This window comes from Cucurbita pepo, chromosome 9, assembly GCF_057944985.1.
Source record: "Cucurbita pepo subsp. pepo isolate OVF chromosome 9, ASM5794498v1, whole genome shotgun sequence".
Taxonomy (NCBI): Eukaryota; Viridiplantae; Streptophyta; class Magnoliopsida; order Cucurbitales; family Cucurbitaceae; genus Cucurbita; species Cucurbita pepo.
In genome coordinates this window covers 5,315,363-5,338,239 of record NC_141806.1, presented here as the reverse complement: position 1 = coordinate 5,338,239, position 22,877 = coordinate 5,315,363, and the positions used below count along the sequence as shown (strand labels likewise).

The window sequence follows — 22,877 nt, the reverse complement described above, 5'->3', positions numbered from 1 at the left end:
TAAATTTTTACCCTTTTTAGTAATTTTTTCCTTCAGCATTTTAAAGTTCATCCTCCATTTAAAAAAAATATTAAAAATTCAATTCCTTCTCGAAAGTTTCTTAAACAAACCATTAGACAAATGATTTTTTTTTTTATTCTTTATGTTTTTTTTTTTTATCAATGTCTTTGGATCCTTATGAAACCTTAGTGAAGGGTTGAAAATATCTCTTTGGGACCTTTGAACCATCCTTGGATCTCTTAATTCTTCTTTTGGATCTCTCACTTTTTCTCGAGTGTCTTAACTTACTTGGATGTTACAACTACCTTGTCTTTCTCCATCCCTTCTATTCTAACTTACTTATTGGAATCTCATCAATTTAACATCATGTCATGTTCTTCACATAGTGCTTGGTAGCCACAAACCTATTCATAACTTAAAGTAAATGACACAACGTAAGGTTACACAAACACAATAATGAAAGACCTTTCATATAACACCAATGGTTTTCCTTTTTCTTATGACTTCATCGTGTACAATATAGGGAGAACTTACTAAGGGCCTTTCATCAAAGAGACATAATTTAACTCATCAATATAGCGACATTAAACACTTCAAGAATTTGGATGTTAATTAACTTATTGTCAAGAGTGTTTAATCAACAACTTCCTTAGAAAAGTCTCTATAGAGCTTCTTTGCCTTAGAGATTGTAACTCATCTACGTTTGAGAAGTTGGAGTTTTTGGGACTTACTTACTCTCCTATTAGTATATCACTTGCAAAAGAATAACCAACGGTAGCTAAGCCAAAAGAGTAAAGAACATCTAGTTGTTGCTTTCGATAATCACCATTTATAAGCTGTCTTTTCTTTTCTTTTCTTTCTTCTCTTGATTCTTTCATCAAATTACTATTGTGTTATTGAATCCGGATGTTTTACTTTTAATGTTTTATTTAGTATTTTTTTTTTATGTTGTTGTAAAGATGTTTCGAATATGTAAGTCCATGATAGTGTTGTATGATGAAGTTGTAAATGTTTATTTCTGCATAAGAGAGTATGTAATGATGACGGTAGAGACTTTAGGTTAGTAGAAATCTAATGCCGTTACAAATATATTTACATTGAAGTATATACTTAAACTTCCAAAAATGACCGTATAGCACAATAGATTAGCGTGTTTGACTTCAGATTAAAAGGTCGTAGGTTCAACTTCCACTATGGTCAACCAAAATCGTAGATGATCAATTGAGAACATTTTTCCTCACTTGTGTAAGTTCCTTTCTTGTGCTCATTATGAGTAACTTAATGCTAAATCTATGATACACTTTTCTTGAATATTCTACTTCCGTGGACAAAGAAGCTACATGTCCTTTATTTAGTAGAAACACATAATAAAAAGCGTATAGTTCCGCCGGTTGGCGCGATGCCATTATTTTATATATTTATGGAGTGAAGAGAAACATATTTCTTTCAATTGGGCACGCTCCTAAGTGACACAATCGCACTTTCGAAGGCAGCGGACTAGCGATTGTGCGGCACTCACTTTCCAGCGACAAGTGAGTTAAGCCAATTTGTTCTTGCGTCGCCTACGGCCAAGCGACGTACGGTCGAGCCTCTAGCCTCGGTTTTAAAAGAAGGTTTTAGAAAACGAGGAGAGAGAGAGATTTTTGAAAGAGAGATTTTAGAAAGAGACGTTATATAAGCAAGCAAGAGAAAGATAACAACGGCTTAGCATATATAACCTTGGGTAGGGAGAAGTTGACGACTAGTCATATCCCCCTATAGTACATTCTGGGCCATTTTAGTTCTGGCAGGCCTAGACATGATTTTCTTGAGGTGTCATACGCTCTAGAATTACAAAGGGAAAAACACTAGAATGAAAAGACATGACAAGGGTTTGGCTTGTCATGGGCATGCGGCCATGGGCAACAGGCCCTGGACAGGCATGACCGTGACATCCTCCCCCACCTAATTGGTTGACGTCCCCGTCAACTGACTACTTTCATACCTTGCGATGTGGGTGGCGGCGGAGTTCAGATCTTCGGCGCGTTCCCAGCTTGTTTCCTCTGTAGGGAGATTCTTCCATTTGACAAGGAATTCACGAATCGTCCGTACAGGTCTTCCTATCTTCCTAACCCTGTCGGCTAGGATCTCTTCCACTTCCTTTGTTTCTTTTTGTTTCAGATCGATGCTCGGTCTTGTGGTTGTATTTCGATGGTCGTCGTCTGGATCAGGGTGATAGGGCTTCAAGTTGCTCACATGAATGACGGGGTGAATTTTCATCCATGCGGGGAGTGCAACTCGGTAGGAGGTAGCCCCAATCTTTTTAAGGACTTCAACCGGGCCTTCGTATTTACGAACTAATCTCTGGTCCTTTCGGCTACGAAATCTGATCTGTTCTGGTCTCAGCTTGATAAGGACTTGATCTCCTGCACGGAAATGAAGGGGGCGACGCTTCTTGTCCGCCCATTTCTTCATATGCTTGGAAGCCTTCTCTAAATATGCTCGGGCTATATCTGTCGTCTGCTTCCATTCTCTTGTAAAGTTGTGAGCTTGAGGGTTTTTTCCTGCATAAGGATGATCAATAATATGGGGTAAGGCCGGTTGTCGTCCACTTACAATTTCAAAGGGACTCTTCCCTGTAGACGAGCTTGTTTGACAATTGAAGCAAAATTGGGCGACATCTAACAATTGTATCCAGTTCTATTAGCGAGCGTCGACGAAGTGACGTAAGTATTCTTCGAGCAAGCAGTTGAACCGTTCTGTCTGTCCATCGGTTTGAGGGTGATAACTCGAGGAGATGTTCAAGGTTGTTCCCAAGAAAGCGAATAACTCAGTCCAGAATGTCCCAATGAATCTGCCATCCCTGTCACTGATGATGCTCGACGGAATGCCCCATAACTTTACAACGTGTTTGAAAAACAGTTGGGCTGTGAGTTCCGCCGAACATAATTTGGGAGTGGGGATGAACGTCGCATATTTTGAGAACCGGTCCACAATAACCAAGATGGCGTCATATTCCCCGACTTTTGGGAGGTGTGTTATGAAGTCCAGAGATACACTTTCCTAGGGTCTTGTTGGCACAGGTAGAGGTTCCAAGAGTCCAGAGACTTTGGCTTTCTCGACCTTATCCTGTTGGCAGATGAGGCACGTCTTGGTGTATTGCATGATGTCGTCTCGCATGTTTGGCCAGAAGTACCCCTTCTTTATTAGGGCGTATGTTCTTTGCCATCCCGGGTGTCCGGCCCATAAGGTGTCGTGACATTCTTGAATGAGCTTCTTCCTCAGTTCTCCCGTTCTTGGGACGTACAATCTGTTTCCTTTGGTTATCAGGAGGTCCCCCTCAACCCAAAACTGCCGTGTCTTTCCAGCCTTAGCTAGTTCGACAACGGCTTTGGCCGATGGGTCTTTGTGTAAATGTTCCTTGATGATGTCGCGCATCGATCCGGCGATCTTACTTGAATGAATATGGGCTAACATGCACAGGGCCGCATGTTCGCCCTTCTGACTCAGCGCGTCGGCTGCTTGATTACTCTTTCCCGCTTTGTGTTCAAACTTGAAGTCGAATTCAGCCAACGACTCCTGCCACCGGGCTTGTTTTGCTGTTAATTTTGGTTGATCAAAGAAGTGGCAAGTGGCGCTGTTATCCGTCTTCACTACGAACTGCGATCCTAAGAGGTACTGTCTCCAGACTCGAAGGCAATGGACTACAGCCAGCATTTCTTTCTCGGAGACAGTGTATCTTCGTTTGGCATCGTTGAGCTTTCGACTTTCGTAAGCGATGGGGTGGCCTTCTTGAATAAGGACCCCACCGAGAGCAAAGTCGGAAGCATCGGTTTCCACTTCAAATGGCTTTGTGACGTCAACCAACCCGAGGACAGGACCCCTCGTCATGGTTGTTTTCAGATTTTCAAAGGCCATTTGACAATCCTTCGACCACGACCAAGGGTGGTCTTTCTTCAACAGCTCTGTCAATGGGGCGGCTCGTCGTGAAAACCCTTCGACGAACCGCCTATAGTAGTTGGCTAGTCCTAAGAAGGACCTCAACTCAGATACGGAAGTAGGAACCTTCCATTCTTGGATAGCTTTTATCTTGTCGCTATCCATACTGATTTGTCCACATCTGACGACATGTCCAAGGAAGTGGATGCATGTTTGTGCGAATGCACATTTCTCCTTCTTCACATACAGTTGGTTCTGCCGGAGCTTGTCAAACACTAACTTCAAGTGCACTTTGTGTTCCACGAGGGTTGTGCTGTAAACAACAATGTCGTCGAGGTATACTATGACGAACTGATCCAGGTATTCGTAGAAAACCTGGTTCATCAACGTGCAGAACGTAGCTGGGGCGTTTGTCAAGCCAAAGGGCATTACTAGGAATTCGAAGGCCCCATATCTTGTTACGCACGTCGTCTTGGGTTCGTCCCCTTCGGCAATACGTACTTGATAATATCCCGATCGTAAGTCCAATTTCGTGAAGTACTTGGCCCCGTGAAGTTGGTCGAACAAGTCAGATATTATCGGCAGAGGATATTTGTTGCGTACTGTCACCTTGTTTAAGGCTCTATAGTCTATGCACAGACGCAACGTCCCATCCTTCTTCTTCTGGAATAGTACGGGGGCTCCATAAGGGGCCTTTGCCGGGCGAATGAATCCCGCCTTCAGCAACTCGTCTAGTTGTTTCCTCAATTCGGCTAGCTCGGGTGGAGCCATCCGGTATGCATTCTTTGCGGGCGGCTTAACCCCGGGGAGGAGTTCGATTTCGTGGTCAATGCCTCGACGAGGTGGTAGTGTTTGTGGTAGACTCTCTGGCATTATGTCGGTATAGCTGTCTAATACATCCTTGATTTCCTCTGGGACAGTCTCTTCGGTGGTTGCCTCTTCTATCAGTGGTATGGCCATGAAGGTAGGTTCCTCTCGTGCGAGTCCCCTTTTCAGCTGTATGGCCGAGATCATCCGAAGATTACCTGGTTGCTTGATGCTTGCAGGTATTATTGTGGGGTTACGGTCGGTGATCACCAAGCATTTTGCCAATGGCATTGGGATGACTTTGTGTTCTAGGAGGAACTCCATCCCAAGTACCACATCGAAGTCGTCCATGCGAACCACGACAAGGTCTAGCTCTCCAGTCCAATCCCCTATTTTGAAGGGGACTCCTTTGGAAACTCCCACAATAGGCAAGGCCTCGGAGTTGACAGCTTTCATTTTCCCCGGGTCTTTTCCTATGGTGAGTCCCAATCTTCTGGCTTCTTGATCAGCAATGAAGTTGTGGGTTGCTCCAGAGTCTATCAGAGTGCTCTTGCTCAGTCGAGAGTTTATGGTGGCATCTACGAACATAAGCCCTTTCTCTATTATCTCCTTCGGTTCGACTTTCCGTTGGAGGGCTGACAAGAATTTGAGTGCGCCCATTCGGGGGTTGTCGTGATCTTCTTTCTTGTCTAGCAAAGTCTCGACCCTTGCCTCATTGCTCTCTTGAATGGACACTTGGAGTGCAGTGAGAGAGGCCCGATGAGGACAGTAGGATACCTTGTGGGGGCCTTTACATAGCATGCATTGCAAAGGCGTCGTCGGGTGGTTCTTTTGGTGGTAAGGCCCTCGAGATGTCCCCGCTTGATTGTTCTGAGGAGGTCTATCCGTCCATCCATTCGATCTGTTGGGGCTTCCATTTCGATGGCCTGGTCGTCGGTATGGTTTGCCCCCATTGTTTGGGGCTGGTGTCGCTCTTCTTTGGGATCCTGCTTCGTTCCCACAGTCCACGAGTCTCTCGGCGCAGGCCATTGCGGCAGCTAGGGTTTGGACCCTGTTCTCATGTATCTTTGTTTTGGCCCACGGTTGTAGACCATTTATAAAGAAGAACACCTTGTCCTTCTCTGCTGTACCCCTGATATCCAGCATCAGGGTTGAGAATTGTCTGACGTAGTCCCGTATGTTTCCAGTGTGTTTCAGGGCTACTATTTTCTCCATTGCTATGTGTCCTGCGTTTTCGGGGAGGAATTGTTCCCTCAACTCTCTCTTGAGGTCCTCCCATGAGTCAATGGTGCACAATCCATCCTCGATCTCTTGCACCTTCGTACGCCACCACAGTTTGGCGTCGTCTACGAGATACATCGTAGCTACAGTCACCTTCTTGTCGTCGGTACAAGCCGTTGTGGCTTTGAAGTACTGTTCGACGTCAAAGATGAAGTTCTCCAACTCTTTGGCGTCCCGATTCCCTTTGAAGGCTCTAGGGTCTGGGAACCTTAGTTTGTTGGATCCTGCATTAGTTTGTCCAGCCGTGACACCTTCCACGGCTTTCATGGTAACTTCAATTCGAGTGCTCATGGCGGACATCCTTTCTTGGAGGTCGTCGACTGTTGATCTGAATTCATCAGCCAATCCATTGAACAAACTCATCATTGTGTTTTGTAGTACGTCGAACTCTTCGCCACGTCCCTCTTTGTGTGCGACAGAGCTATCCGGACTATCAGACGGTTTTGGGCTGCTCGTAGGAGCAACTCTTTCTTCGAGCGAGGTCACTCGAAACAACAGTTCTGCGATTGGCAACCCGTCTAGGCGGTTGCCCATTGCGTCGACTTGGACGACTTTCTCACTCAGTTCGATCACCCGTGTTTCCAGGAAACGGAGGGTGTCAGGGACTTCTTTGAGGAACAGCATTTCCTCCTCTATTAGCGTAAGCCGATCGGCTTATGCTTTGGGTGTCGACGACATGATTTCGGTCTGTATGACGTTACGGAGCTAACAAAGCTCTGATACCACTTGACACAATCGCACTTTCGAAGGCAGCGGACTAGCGATTGTGCGGCACTCACTTTCCAGCGACAAGTGAGTTAAGCCAATTTGTTCTTGCGTCGCCTACGGCCAAGCGACGTACGGTCGAGCCTCTAGCCTCGGTTTTAAAAGAAGGTTTTAGAAAACGAGGAGAGAGAGAGATTTTTGAAAGAGAGATTTTAGAAAGAAACGTTATATAAGCAAGCAAGAGAAAGATAACAACGGCTTAGCATATATAACCTTGGGTAGGGAGAAGTTGACGACTAGTCATATCCCCCTATAGTACATTCTGGGCCATTTTAGTTCTGGCAGGCCTAGACATGATTTTCTTGAGGTGTCATACGCTCTAGAATTACAAAGGGAAAAACACTAGAATGAAAAGACATGACAAGGGTTTGGCTTGTCATGGGCATGCGGCCATGGGCAACAGGCCCTGGACAGGCATGACCGTGACACTAAGCTCGCTGACCTTCGAGCTCTTTTAGGATAATACCCTTTGAAGGTGAAGAAACGGAGTGGGATAGATTAGACACGATGAATTCGTTTATAACCTCGTATTGCAAAGAAACGTATTTCTTTCAATTGGGCACGCTCCTAAGCTCGTTGGCCTTCGAGCTCTTTAAGGATAATACCCTTTGAAGGTGAAGAAACTGAATCGGATAGATTAGACACGATGAATTCGTTTATAACCTCGTATTGCAAAGAAACATATTTCTTTCAATTGGGCACGCTCCTAAGCTCGTTGGCCTTCGAGCTCTTTTAGGATAATACCCTTTGAAGGTGAAGAAACTGAGTGGGATAGATTAGACACGATGAATTCGTTAATAACCTCGTATTGCAATTCCAAGTTTTTCCTTAAGCTTTTTTAATGGTGATTGTATTGTGCATATAATTTAGATGCATTTTCAACGCTTCACCAAAGTTGTAGGTTTTCTTATCTTAGAATTTTTAGTAACAAATTGGAAGGAAAATATTTATAACCCTCGAATTTAGAAAAATTCAAGCGTGACCTAAAATCCAAATGAATTAAGTCTTAGGTTGGAGGCTCATCCTTGTTGGGTTCTTTTTCCAAATGCTAGTCCATGCTTCTTAATTTATAGTTTGAGCTAAAACCTATTTGAAACGTCTATAATAGCCATGAATTTGAAATCCAAATTTCTGAAATTTTTGTTGAAAATATCTTCTTCGATCAAGCTTTCGCGATCTTCCATTTTGAATTTCAGCCGTTGGATTATTTAAATTTGAGGATGATCCAATAAATGATGTAAAGATATTTAAGATTTTCAAAGGTTGTGGTGGTCTAACTTATCGAACTTAAGGGTTGTGGCGTAATTGTTTGAAGCATAGGCAGCCGCTAACTTTTGGATATCTTCCCTTAAGCCCATAATGAAGTGGAAAGTTCTTGTCTTCTCCGTATCTACCATCTCATGGCCAAATCTAAATATTTCAGTAAATTCTACGTTATATTTCTCCACGGTCCTTTTTCCTTATTTAAGGCTAAAGAATGCCTCCTGATTTTTTAACGTTGCTACGTAGGGTAGTACTTCTCGAAAAATGCCTCTTTAATCCAAGTCCAAGGATGATTCAATCTTCAGTGCTTACGATCTTAGAGGTTGGTTTCCACAAAAATAAAAGGTGTCACTCCTAAGTGAACATGATGGTGGAGTGTCTAGGGGGTGTGGTTTGACTTGGGTTAGGTCTGTAAGGCACAGACACGACTTTGGGCTTAACTCGATTATGTAATAAAAGACTTTTGCGAAATAAAATAAATAGAATTTAAAATATAATATATAATAAATTTACATTATTTCAAAATAGAGTTGAAACATAATTAATTAAAACACAAAATAACTAACGGACAAAATATTTTAAAACAAAAGAGTTAAGAGGAGGAGTGAGGTTTCTTTATGGAACTTGCTTTAAAGTTCACTCCTCACCTCAACTAGCTCCTTATTTACCTTAAAAATTTGGAAAACATGGAGCAAGTTCAAAGACTCACTAAGTAGCCAACTTATAGACTTTAATTGTGTCCTTGATATGCTAGGGTACTACACTTTTTCTTGACTTGTTCTCGTTTTTGTTGCAAGTAATTAGGTCTTTTGGTTGTGTTCTTGACTTGGGAGCTCTTATCATTATCTATCCAAAAGACTTTGGTCGGATTTTAAGGTCTCAGCATTGCTGATCTAAGGGTCTTGATACTGTGGTTCTGGATTCTTCTCTTCAAAACTTCGAATTTGGATCCATGTTATAGTTCTTGATTGTCCTTATTCTTAGTTATTTTCTATGTTCTTATTCAGTTGTTGTTTTTTCTCCAAGACGCTCTCCCTAGGATATACGGTACTAGTCATGAATCTAACCACCAGTGTCTAAGACTTCATACATTCCAAGCGACACAGTTTTAACCTATGTCCAAGGATTTATGCATTCTAAGCAACGTAGTCTGAACCCGCATCAAGGGCTTCATGCTCATGCATTCTCTGCGATGTAGTCTTAAAAACTATACCCAAGGCTTCATGCATTTCAAGCGGCATAGTTTGAAAACCTACGTTCAAGGCTTCTAACTTTACAAGCAGCGTAGTCTGAAAACCTACATTTAAGGATTTTTACGTTCCAAACGATGTAGTCTGACCCGCATCCAGGATTTCATGCATTCTCTAGGATATGGCCTAAAAAACTATTCCAAAGGCTTCATACGTTTCATGAGGCATAGTCTAAATATCTACGCTCAAGGTTTCATACGTCCCAAGCAGCATAGTCTTAAAACCTAAATCCAAGATTTCTTACATTACAAGCGATGTAGTCTGAGTCATGAAAACATTGTACCGTGGGAGGTTTAAGAATTTTCTTGAGTTTCTAAGTTTAAAGACCTTGGTCCCTTGTCCTTGATTGGTACCTAACATTCTTCTTATCTTAATATATATAGAGGTTGTGTGGTGGTGTTCTTGGTTCTCAAACATTCTATAAATTTCTAAGGTTCTTACTTTCTTGAAGTATAAGTCGTAACATGCCTTCTTAAGCTCCACATAACTTATAGAAACATGTATTAGTCATTCATAGTGTATTATTTAGAAAAGTTCTAGAAGAGTCTTGAATCTTGGTAAGAGTTAAGTAGGTATTTCCTTTAAGCATTTCTTAGACCATAAACCAAATTTGCTCTAATCAACTTAAAATCTTTATGTTCTTAGCAGTATATCTTACAAAAAAAAAAAAAAAAATAGCAAGTCATTTGGAAGATATTTAGGCCTTGAAGTATCTTAAAAGGTCCTAGGGACATTTTGGTCATTTTACCCCCTAATTCTTGGTTTAACCTCTTAACGTGTTCCAATAACTTTCAAACTTTACTAAATCATCATTCATAATAAGATAAAGTCTAAGCTTCATAGTATTTGGAGGTCATTTAGATCATGAACCAATGATAAGTTACCTTAGGGGCATTATGGTCATTTTACACCGTTACTTGGTTTTGCTACTTAACCTTGTCTAATGACCACCAAATTTCATATTTAATCTTAACATGCCGTAATATGCTCAACATTAAAATTTCATGGGCAACGAGTTGATTTAGTGGGTCATTTTAACGTTACTTAAATTCCAAACAAATTAATTAATTCAAGGCCTTAACTCATGGTTATCCGTGTTTTTCTTTCATATTTTCTTAATTCACACTTAATAAAGAAATCCAACTGATTTCTACCGGTATTTTTTAACAAAAGCTAAAGATGGCTACTTACCTCGTCGTCGACGTTCGAGATCTTCGCTATCGAGGTCCTTGTATCCGAATTACTTCAAATTTTCTTTGAAAGAATTCTTAGAGTGTCTAGTTTTTGGAACCATAAATTTTTTAATGAGAGTCGATCTAAAAGAGGGCTAAAATTAAGAAAAGCTTAGATTTGGAACAGGTTTGGTTTGACATGGTTGGTTAAGTTGAACCGGCCACATCATCGTCTTCTTCCTCTTGAAGGGAAGAAGACGTGCACGGCTTTTGTGCCGCCGCCTGAAAATGCCTCTCTCCAGCTTCATTTACAGTGCTTCTTCTCTTGATTTCTTTATGAAACCTAACGATGGTGTTACAGGGAAGAGCTAGGGATTGAGTTCATATCTTCTCGTGGATTATAGACTAAGTTATTAACCTCCAAAATTCGTCGGAAAACTGTTTCCTCACCGAAGTTCAACCCATGAAATTTATATTGGGCAGCTGATTCTAGAGGTTTTCAATGTAATTGTCCAAGTTCAACCCTAGCAGATATTGTCATCTTTGGGTTTTCCCTTTCGGACTTCAACTCAAGGTTTTTAAAACTCTATTAAAGAAAAGTTTTCACACCCTTGTAAAGAATGTTCTCTTCTCCAACCAATGTGGGATCTCACAATCCACCCCACCTTCGAGACCCAGCGACCTCGCTGGCACTCGTTCTCTTCCCCAATCGATGTGGGACCCCCAATCCACCACCCTTCAGTGCCCAGCGTCCTTGCTGGCACAACGCCTCGTGTCTCCCTCCTTCAGGGCCAGCCTCCTCATTGGCAAATTGCCCAATGTCTGGCTCTAATACCATTTTTAACGATCCATGCCCACCGCTAGTAAATATTGTCCCCTTTGTGTTTTTCCTTTCGATTTTTTTTCTACTACAAAAACCAAGATCACATTTGAATGAGAGCGATCTTGATCACTAAAAAAGACTAAATGAAAATGAAAATTACTACCTATACCAACAAGGTAAGTAAGGAATACATCTTCATTGGCATGAGACTTTTTAGGGAAACTCAAAGCAAAGCCATGAGAGCTTATGCTCAAAGTGGATAATATCATACCATTGTGGAGAGTCGTGGTTCCTAACATGGTATCAGAGTCATGCCCTTAACTTAGTCATGTCAATAGAATCCTCAAATGTCGAACAAAAAAGTTGTGAGCCTCAAAGGTGTAGTCGGAAGTGATTAAAGTGGTCGAACAAAAGGTGTACTTTGTTTGAGGACTCCAGAGAAGTTGTCGAGTTTCGATTATGGAGAGGCTTTTCGAGGGCTCCATAGGCCTCAGGGGAGGCTCTATAGTGTACTTTGTTTGAGGGAAGGATTGTTGAGGATTGTTGGACACCTGACAGACCATAGAGCCATATTACTGCTTGTCAAAATCACGTCTGCTCTAAAAAGATAAAAAATGCCTCAAAATGAACTAAAAAAATGTCTCAAAATGTAGTGGAGAGGGAGGCATGATGTCAGCTCTCCACTACCCCTGCGCTCTGTGGTTTAAGTGAGCTACCCTGTGGCACATATGTACGTCACGGTGTGAGCGAGCACTGCAAGACGAGCATCTCGGGTGATCTTCTTTGAAATTGGTCCTTCAAGGATAGTGTTGTGTGCCGACATTGTGCTCCAACCCATGTGTCAGAAGTTGGTATATGCACCCGCTATCCGGTACAGAATCCACAAAAGACATGACATAGACATGGAGAGTTCATGTCCAGATAGAACCTGTATGGATGGATGTTTGAGATGTCTCACTGATATGATCAACATATGAGTCAATTTTCGATAGACATGTTCGAGCATACCAAGATAGTCAAGATGTCCCGAGACATGGGATGGCATCACGATACATGGGATGACATCACGATACATGGGTCATGTTTTTGGGAACCAAGCGACATTGCTTATGAGAGACCTCGACCTAGAGTAGAGACAAGGTCGAGTCAGATGACTTGACCTAGAGCAAAGGCAAGTTGGCTAGAGTCGCAGACGATTGAAATGCATGCACAAGCGATGTGTGTAGCCAAACAAGTTTAAATTTCAAACGAGTTATGTTCGGTTGGTAAAGACAAACCTCGCTCAAGATTCGATAAAACCACACAAACGAGAAAAAAATGTGAATGGAGCTTGAGTTTCCCATAAGGTTTGTCATGAGTGTGTCAAAATCACGATACCACACGGTTGAAAATGTAAGACAATGATACCTTGCATCATGTACTCATGGTCCCTCAAAGTGCTGATTGGAATCCAAAAGGCAGTAGAATTTTCCCAAATATCAATGGGTGTCCCACTATGCATGCATCAGCACCTTCGAAGGCATGGGTTCATCCGTGGTGAGTGTGTTTTGCAACGTTTTCCATCCAATTTATGTTATGATTACATGTGGCTTGATCCTATACGTTGATTGACTACAAATATCGTGTCGACAATCGTTCGCATTCCTCCGCCCAATGGTTGACACATGTCACCTGCATTTGAAGGTTCATGAAACCCTTCCAAATGAATGCCTCCATTGAAGCTCATCCCAGCCAATCAATTCAAGCAGTTCCCAAGTGCTTCTTGGATAAAATATAAAAGCGCCAGAGGTCAGCCTACTCTATTCTTCTGCTCCCCCTGCTTTTGGGCTTCCGCGTTCTTAGTAAGCTTCAATAAATATCACAAGTATGATGGTCCCAATCATTTAAGTTCGGTAGTTTTAACAAATATTCTCATTTCTCATGCCATGAAATAGAGAAATATAGAGAACCCATTTCTCTTATTCTCTAGCTTCAATGAAATAGAGAACTCATTTCTCTTATTCTCTAGCTTCAATGGCTAAAACTCCTTTGAGAGGATCTTCACGAGTTTTGTCGATGTCGTAGTGAGTACTCAAGGTATTTTATACATAATTTCTAAAAGGGAAAGAAAAAAGTCTGCTTTTCCTGATCCAAATAGGTTCCACTTAACCATATATATTCCATAATCAATGGCTAAGATTTGCTCCAAGGGATTTACTAGACCAAGCTGATATGGATCATCATTAGAGAGGAATAAAGATACAACACAATCAAATTGAATAAATAATAAATATATGCAATATGCTCGTGGGTCAACTTTGTGTAATGAAATGAATATATAACCCAGTACAACCTTTCACAAATTGCTCTAATATGCTTACATTCTAACACTAATGCCTATAACTTAATAGATTCAATGAAGAAATGTGAAAGACTCGTTTTCATAATATCAGAGTCCAGAAAACCCATAATATTGATACCCAGATGAGTGCTGATTCACCTGATAAACGAGAACTGAGCGAACGATTGTCGGTGACACCGACAAGAAACCTACATTCCCCAATGGAGGGATCTCGGAATGTGATCATACCGAGGCCATCAAACTCGCAGCTCTTCTCATTCTGCATTTGTAGCTGATAGTAGCTGTTAAATGCATATGAGATGTTACCCTTTGCACCAATACCATTGCATGATCCTCCATAGTTGAGCGTCGAGCAATCTGCAACGCTACAGGCTAGCTTAATGTGATTTGTCACGTCGGTTAAGTCCCGGAATGGATTTGCAACGCACCATCTAGAAGGAAGATACTCCACGTTCTTTGCATTTTTCAATACCTTGTTGCCTAAACCAAGGTTTAAAGGATATTTAGCCTGGCCATCAAAAGAAAAAATACCCCAATGCCTCTCAAAATTCCCTGGAAGAACACTCTTTGCGCCTTCATCAAGTAGGCTGAAGAGATAGACGTCCACAGGAGGCACACCTGGCCTTAAAGGTGTTCCTTTGTTGCTTAGGACATGATTAATCAGGCCTTGGTTGAAGACTCTCGCAGCTGTAAGATTTGCACCCATGGCTCCATCCGTGGGCCATCCGACCTCCCCTATAACAATTGGCATCTGTCCAAAGCCAATTTTGGTGAGAGCGGAAACTAAGGTGTCATAGTTTCCATCGAACGCATTATAGTAAACGTTACTTCCATCGGTGACAGCATGGGTAGTCCCTTCAAAAAATGCATAGTCTTGTGGGAAGTCGGAGTTCCCGTAGAGGCTCAAAAACGGATATATGTTCACGATGAATGGAGAGCCATTGGAGTTGAGAAATGAAACAATTTGAGTCATAAGTTGAGTTAATTCAGGCCTGAATGCTCCCTGGGAAGGAAGGGAAGACTCATATGCATCAGCATTGCAAGGGACAACTAACTTCACATAGCTTGCAAGATTTGCTTTTGCTAAGGATTGTTGAATATTGAGCAAAGCAGGCATGATGTATGACTGATACTCTCCGTTGTAACTGGTAAGAAATGGCTCATTTCCTACGGCAACGTACCTGTCACGATACAGTGCCGTAAAAGTAAGGCAATATTCGATTTGCAGATGAATGGATATTCTAACAGTTTCAGGAATACTACTCCAAATCATTCATTCACAAAAGAAATTTGAGCTAGCATTTTATACAGTAGAAAATATCACGATCCTCGAGCTCCAGTATAGACTCGTTTCTTACCAAGAAAATCACTAGAATTCCCTAGAAGACGAGAAAATAATCCGGTTGAAAACTTCCAAGAATTTCCAGAACCTTGCACCATCCCAAATTCTAACTAATCTCGTTTTCCCTTCTAACGCTCACGTAACTTATCACTAACCTAATCAAGAATTTGACCATGTATCGATGTATCAAACTTCCCTTGATATTTATCTACTCCTCTGCTGCCACTCCAAGACTTCCTTTCCCTTCCCATACTTCTCTCCCCGTTATCTAATCATTTGTGTCGGTGTATTGGGCCCTACGAAATGCTAAAAGAAAGCACATGGTTGTTAACACAGATCATTACTTGCAGCATCCAAGTCCATTTTCTATTGAATAACTAGCTACACATGTTAGGCATGGCAAAAATAACAATTAAGTAATCCATTTTTCTAAACAATGCTGCTTTGAACAGCATTCAAATAAATATATCATCGGTGCATCATATTTCTTATAAGAATGTATAATGGAGAAGTATATATGATAAACAAATATATGCAAGCACCATATCTGAACCATCAATTTTGGTATCAGTTTTAAGCATTACCAGAAATACAATGGTCTGAATTTCAAATTAATAAAGACATTACCATTGAAGTTTTCACAAACATGATTTGGGACGCCATAATACCAAAAGGAAAAACAAAGCTTCATTTGGTTTGTGGTCATAAATCTATTGATGGGTTCAAAGAATTATCCTCATTTATTTCATTGTTACAACTCCAAATATGAATGTGAGGCAGGCAGGACACTGACATTCATTTATAGATAAATTGGATGGGATTTTGCAATTTTTTCTTCTGCAGAACCTTGACGTGACATGATCGTGAAAGGGGTTCAAGAACCAGTTTTCTTTTTATAAGGGCTAAAATCGTTTCTTTTGGCTTTTTGACCACATATTGTTGGGTGGATCTCGAAAGATAGGAAAGATCTCCCTCCAAGCCGTACATACGACTTTTATCAAATACGGCTTTCCACATAATTCTATATGTGTCTATGAGATCGAGTATGGAATTCTGTTAAATTCAAATACAACTTCTTAATTTCTTGTACCAGGCATCTGTCTCTACCCCTGATTGAATGGAACTTCCTAGTTCAAAGATCTAGAGGCCTGGTTTTCAAGGATCATATGAAAATGTGGGTATGTTCTTGTTTGAAAGGGAGAAAGGACAACAATGACGACAACAAATCACAAACACAAACATTCATTAGCACTCAGCAGATTCAGAGATAAATCACCCACAAAAGGCACCACTCTGTTCATCTTAATAAGAAAAGCTAATGCCCATCACGAAGAACAAGAACAGAAACCATGCAACAAATTTACAGAAAAGAAATATAGTGATCCAAACAGGAACTAGAGCATCGCTAGAAATAGACAAAATGAAAGAGATGTTATCATCTAACAACGCACCTGATATCAACGCCCCCTTTAACAACATACGAAGACACATTTTGACGGACCCATAGATCAGAGGCAAGCGAAGACGAGCTCAAAGAAGCGAGCATTTCATTAGGGATTCCAACCATAACTTGGATCCCACTTCCCATTAAAGCCTTGAGCACTCTGGAGTCCGCATCAAACAGTTTCACTTTCTCTACTCTGTTGCTCTTCAATAGATCAACGACGGTGGACGGCTTCATCTTATGGAACGAAATCGTACCCCAATTAACACCAATGGCAGATTCCACCACCAAAAATGAACCCAAAAGCAAAAACAAACAGTGCAGGGCTGCTTCCAATCTCCGCCTCAACATTTCTGAGAGAGTTTATGTGACTTCAGGAACCAAAATTAGTCAAATAGTCGGAGAAGTTGAGAAGGGCGGCGGAAACGCCGACGATGGCGGTGGTGGAAAAAAAGAAGCGGTGAAAGGCGGCGGAGGAGGAGTGACACCTGTAAGTTGTAACCGCTTGAAGAGTGAAGATGAAGCGAAGTGATGGATGGTAAAGAAAATACATAAGCATATTTACATAAATACCCCTCATCAGAATGTGACGAAAATTGTTGTTTTAGACAGGAACCACATAATTAATTACGCTTTAAGGATTTACTTTCGTATTTAATATTAAATAATTATAAAATTTCATTTTAATAATAATTTATTTCATTATAAAAAGTATTTGAAGGGCCCAAATTGGTTTGAAAATTTGGCCCAACATCAATCTTTTATTGAATATAATATTAAAAAGGTGGTATAATCTTTAGCTATGTAAAGGGTAAAAGTTACCAATTCGAGACAAATGGATAACATTTTTTTTTTTTTTTTTAATTATTCGGATTTTAAAATTTTCGTTCGGTTTGTTCGGGTCGTTTATTCAATTTTTTATTTTTAATAAAAGTAAAATATTACGTATTTACTTATTCTAAATATTTAATCAAAAAAAATTACGTTTCAAATATTAAAAAATATATATTTTTAAGTGGTTAGATAATAAATAATCAAAAAATTAATTAGAAAATAAAAAAATTATATTTTAAAATTCAATAAATTCGTTGGATTTATTTTAATTCAATAAGATGGTAAGAAAACTGTATAACTCAATTTATAAAATTTTCATTTAATTAAATTCAACCTAAAGAAGTTTATAATCCAACTCAAATTGTATGACTTGGATTAGGTTGTTCGTTTTTTCTTTTTTTTTTTTTTTTTTTTTTTGATTATTTAAACACCTCTAATAATAATATTATTATTAATAACGGAAATAATAATTAAAAGAAATAAAAACAGAAAAGGAAAAAAAGAAAAAGAAAATCAGAAAAGGAAAATTAAAGAGGAGGGCATTTCTGTAATTTCACAATTACAGAAAAGGGGAAATCAGAATAAATTAGGAGCGTTTCTAATATAAAATGAGAATCCCAACGCGGGTAAATAGCTATTGGCTTAACCCGTTCAATCACAATTCATAAAATACAAAAACAATATTGTTTTTCGTTATTATGTGAACCATGTTGATATTAAGCTTTGATATCTTGGTTGCATTAGTTATAAGTACTAGATATAATAATGTATTAGTTTCTAAGTTTACCAACTACAAGATACATGATAAATTACCAAAACATGTCATGTCGTAAATCATGCGATTTAAGGATTGTTACGTTATATTATGTTTTATGTATGTCATATATTTGTACGTCATGATAGCTTAAGGATGGTTGTTTGACAATCTTCTACAGTGTACCTCATTATCGTATACACAGATTCAGTAGAGCGTGGGCATGCTTAACAGTGCCTTATGGACACTATGTGGTGCAATTAAGAAGTTCTCAAGTACTTCTTAGTCGTTAACTTGTCAAAGTAGGGCAAGGGACTACATAGGGTCGGTAGACATGAGGGTCGCTTCCTCTTTTATCACCTTTGCATTGAGAGACTATTAGGGGCAGGTCGACTACCCTATTAGTTATATTAGTAGTAAACATAATCCATCATGCATGATAGTAGATCAAAATTAGGATTCAGATGACATACATCAATGTTAAACGCAACCTTACCAGTTACATCTAAGCAAGCAATATTCTAGCCTTAACTTTGAGCTCAGTAGATATGTTTTAATAGGCTATATATTGCATAGTTATAGGTTACTGATTGGAAACCTACCGTAAATTAAGATAACTTAAAGAATCGAAGTGCTAATTTAAGCCAGCCTTAAGCATATCCAATAGTCTTGGATTTAAAAAATGTTAGAGCCGTAGTTAAATAGACATTAAACCACAAGTTTAGTTTAAGAACCTACAAGCATGCCCGATAAGAAATTACTACTAGGAAAAGTAAGATTCAGATTACTTGTTGATCAAAAATCTTAAAGAAAAACGTTTGTTTGAGATTTGAATCGCTCCACAAGCAAAAGTGATCATGTTAAGCTTGAATGATTCTAAACATGAAACCTAAACTTAGTCATTGGCTAAAAAAAAAAAAAAAGAAGCACAAATGCTTTCTATGTCTCCTTTAGAAATATAACATACATGGCTTCTCAAAATGAAAACCCTAGACTTTCGACTACGTATTTCAAGAATTGTAACCTTCATATTTTATGACTATAATTGCCTATTACGTTAATGTAACCTTAAAATAAATTAAAGAAACATCATAACTCTAGATTATCATCCACTTAAAATTTGTAACCATCCAAGAATAAATGAAGTTTCATCCACCTAAAATTTGGTCGGAAGTTTGATTCTTTTTATTGTGACATGAATTGCAACATCTTGTGATAATTTGAACAATATTTTTTTTACATCTTCTTTAATGTTTATCTGACATGATTGATGTCTTGTTTCATATCAATATTACTTACTAAGTATTTTTTTTTATATTCATTCTTGTACTTATTTATAGTGCCCGAGTACCACTTGAATTCTTTTCTTTTTATTTAAACGTAGTCGTTTAATATTCTTATGTAAAATAATTTATTATTTTCAAATGGATATTGCACTTTTTGTAACACCAATAACAAATATGATATAATATATACATATATATATATATATATTTGCTGCCAAAAAGGCAACCAATAGAACTTTTTGTCGGGGTGTTTCCTTTTTCCATGCATGCATGCTCTAATCCAACGTAGCATTCTCCTTAAGAATCGATGAAGATATTCATGATCAATTTTAGAATGTCATACTATAAAGTTATAGGACCTGAGGTCGTGCAAAACCATAGATCGATGAGGTCGAATTGGGTTGGAGAAGTTTCAAGAATGAACTCATTTCTTACCTCAAATTTTCGATTGGTTTCTTCTTCCTCGTGGTTCTTTGTTCAACCCAATCCAACCATGCTCAAATGTAGACTTTCACTGATATTTCTTCCACAACTAATCTCTGTGAATACGCTCGATTTTGCACCGGCGAGTATGGGTAAATTTTAAACTTTCATGGCCAAATCTACTTCAATCCCAACTTGTCTTCTCCAATACTTTCTTTCACTCGATTTATTTATGGTGCCTATTCCTAAAACATGTAAAAAGAAACGAAGAACTAGCTTCCATTGTCGTGATTGCATGCTTCGAGTCATGTCATCGGCTCTATACAATGGACAGTCAACAACTATACCTCTATGTTTTTTTTATTATTATTATTTTAGAAAATGGGTATTAAAAATCTGACAGCGGCGACGACAATATGAGGCTACGATCAGTTGAATTGGAGTGGTGTGTTTGAGTGAGGGTCACGACTGATGTGTGAGGAGATCTCCTCCTTCGGCCAATGGTACACGGTTGTAGCGACACACTACTGGAGCGACAATCAACGGTCGGAGTAGCGCAATAGTTGGAATGAGGGGCAACGTTTTAGGTATATTTAACCTTCCATTATGGTTTGTCATAGGTACCATATTTGACCTTTTATTACACACGTAAATATTTAGACATTTTCCTTCCTTTAACCTAGTATCATATTTGCCTAGGCACATATTTTATCCATTTATTTATTACTCTTTTTATTAATTTATTTGAACCTAGTATCAACATATTTTATCCATTTATTTATTACTCTTTTTATTAATTTATTTGATGATAATAAATAGATAATTTTTTGGTTTTAGAAAATATTCTCATGATATTGTAATTTATTTGATGATAATAAATAGATAACTTTCACCGTGGGGTGGTTTTAGCAAATATTCTTATGGTATCAGAACTCGTTCGGTTTAGCAATCCCGATCTTTTCTTCTCTATGGCTTCTGAATCCTCTTCTCATCTTCTTTTCCGGCACCATTGCTGGCTTTGACGCCACAAGGGTAGTCGTCATTGTTGCCTCTTAGACTCCACCTTTTTGGCCTCCAAATCAACTTCGCAGGCCCACCCTTCGCCATACTCTATACATACAACCTCACCTTCTCCAACACAATTGGTTTCTCCATAGCCACCAATAGTCTCCTTCATTTTCTTTCCAATCGGCCCTTCATACTTCATAGAAACCCTAGCCTCAGGATCCTCATCAACATTCTCATCGGAAATATATGGAATCTCGTTAAGTCCATCGACCTTCTCTAGAGATTTACCTACGGAATCTAGGTGCCGACTTTAATTACCGGCTCTTTGAGCTAGGCTCTGGGCGCTGCATTGGCCTCTTTGCCAACCAAGTCGTTGTCGGCCTCCTCACCAAAATCGTCTCCTGCCCACTGTGACAACTGTTTCGGCTTCAACATCGTCTTCGTCCCTTGCTCCGGGGGGCGTGGCTCCCTCTCCGCCCATTGGAACTTCACCACCTGCTATAACACTGACTACTTCTCCACTGGCTCTGCCTACTGCTCCTTCGGAGTCGAGAGCGCAGACTCTAGTTACAAATCCCTTAATCTCAACTCCTCCTACTCTGGCTCCATCGTCGCCCTCCACTCCTAGCAATGGTGGTGTTGTGAACAAAATCGTTGTCTCTGGATCTATCATAATGACTCTTCACCCACTCATGATGGTCTCTTTATTAGTCAGTTAAAATATGCTCGAGATATTCTTAATCATACTCATTTGCTCGATAGCAAACCGGTCTACAAGGCGTAGACCGCACTCCGTCTCCACCCCTCTCTTTCTCTCTCATATAAAATATACTTGGAAGTCCGCAATCTCAGTTTCTGCTATCTTCTCCCTCTCTTGTTCTGACTGCCACCACGTCCACCCTCTCTTCTTCACAACCACCATCTCTCTCTCTCTTACCCTTTTCTCAGAATAGAGTCATTGTCCTAATTCTGAAGCCTATATGTGTCTCTACAGTCCACACCCAACCATGGTTGTTTCTCAACACCTAACTACTGGTGGTTCTCCTTTCTCTAATTCTACTTTATGTCGATCTCTTGTTAGCGCCCTTCAGTACTTGACTATTACGCGCCCAGATATTGTCAATGCTGTCAATTCTGTTCGTCAATTTTTGCATGTCTCTAATGCAGATCACTTTCTTGTTGTCGAATGTATTATTTATTAGGTTAAGATTATCATTTCTTCCAAGAATTTGTTATCGCTCCCAACCTCACATACAACATGTACCTTACCATCTCCAAGTTGTTGACTGACATCTTCCCAAAATGTGTTTCTCGACTTCTCTTTAAATTTTTTAGATCCAAGTTTTACGTTCATTCAAATCTGACACTCAACTTGCATGGGGTGTTAACCATATTTAGCCTTCCATTATGGTTTACATAGATATCATATTTAACTTTTTATTACAGTCAAATATCTAGATATTTTCCTTTAATCACGGTTTACCATAGATATCATATTTACAACTCTTCTAGAAACAAATATTCCTTTCCATTTATTGTTTTTTCATTTTATTTGTAATTAATTTGATGATTATAAATAAAAAATTTGCACGATCATTTTAGCAAATATTCTTACAAATGGTCAACAACGCACAGGGAGGGTTAAAATTAAGTATTAAATTAATTAATTTAATAATTATTTTATAAAAATAAATTAATTGAAAATTAACCGGACAGTTAAAAGTGAGTATTACTACAATTTCGAAGGTTAAAATTATAAAACATATAAACCAATTAAAAATTAAAACTCAAAATTTAATAATTGAAATGTAATCTTTTAAAATCTAGTAACTAAATAAAAATTTAGAAATATACGTGTAATAATTAAAATTTTATAGATTAAAATAGAAATATTTGTGTAATAATTTAAACTTTATAGACTAAAATGGAAATTTTAATTGAATGACCAAAAAAAATATATTTTTTTTCTATTAAAGATAAAAGATATAAGATTACAAGGACGTAAGGTGTCAATCTAGGTTTCAAAACGTTCGATGATTTTTCGGTCAACTTAACTCAATCCATACAATTTGAATTAAGTTATGAACTTATTTTAGTTGGGTTAAGTAATTAAAAATTTTATAGGTTAGATTTGTTCCGTGTTCTTCTAAAATTAGAGAGCCCATA

At 39.1% G+C, this 22,877-nt stretch overlaps 2 protein-coding genes across 2 annotated transcripts; both read right to left on the bottom strand.

The window, feature by feature from the left end:
* Nucleotides 1–1,688: 1,688 nt before the first annotated feature.
* LOC147791148 (uncharacterized) lies at nucleotides 1,689–6,630 on the bottom strand. Its single transcript, XM_087126960.1, has 2 exons — nucleotides 4,626–6,630; nucleotides 1,689–2,546 (listed from the first exon to the last, which is right to left on the bottom strand). Exons 1-2 carry the CDS (start codon nucleotides 6,628–6,630, stop codon nucleotides 1,945–1,947), a joined length of 2,607 nt encoding a protein of 868 aa, XP_086983086.1. The 3' UTR covers nucleotides 1,689–1,944.
* A 6,871-nt stretch (nucleotides 6,631–13,501) lies between these two features.
* LOC111784561 (glucan endo-1,3-beta-glucosidase 5) lies at nucleotides 13,502–16,934 on the bottom strand. Its single transcript, XM_023665225.2, has 2 exons — nucleotides 16,414–16,934; nucleotides 13,502–14,801 (listed from the first exon to the last, which is right to left on the bottom strand). Exons 1-2 carry the CDS (start codon nucleotides 16,755–16,757, stop codon nucleotides 13,700–13,702), a joined length of 1,446 nt encoding a protein of 481 aa, XP_023520993.2. The 5' UTR covers nucleotides 16,758–16,934; the 3' UTR covers nucleotides 13,502–13,699.
* Nucleotides 16,935–22,877: the final 5,943 nt, after the last annotated feature.

Coding starts and splice junctions, on each gene's coding strand:
- LOC147791148 (XM_087126960.1), bottom strand. CDS start 6,630: ATGCTGTTCCTCAAAGAAGTCCCTGACACCCTCCGTTTCCTGGAAACA. Junction 2,547..4,625: donor GTTGCTGAAGGCGGGATTCA/TTCGCCCGGCAA, acceptor ATCATCCTTATG/CAGGAAAAAACCCTCAAGCT.
- LOC111784561 (XM_023665225.2), bottom strand. CDS start 16,757: ATGTTGAGGCGGAGATTGGAAGCAGCCCTGCACTGTTTGTTTTTGCTT. Junction 14,802..16,413: donor AAAGGGGGCGTTGATATCAG/GTGCGTTGTTAG, acceptor GTATCGTGACAG/GTACGTTGCCGTAGGAAATG.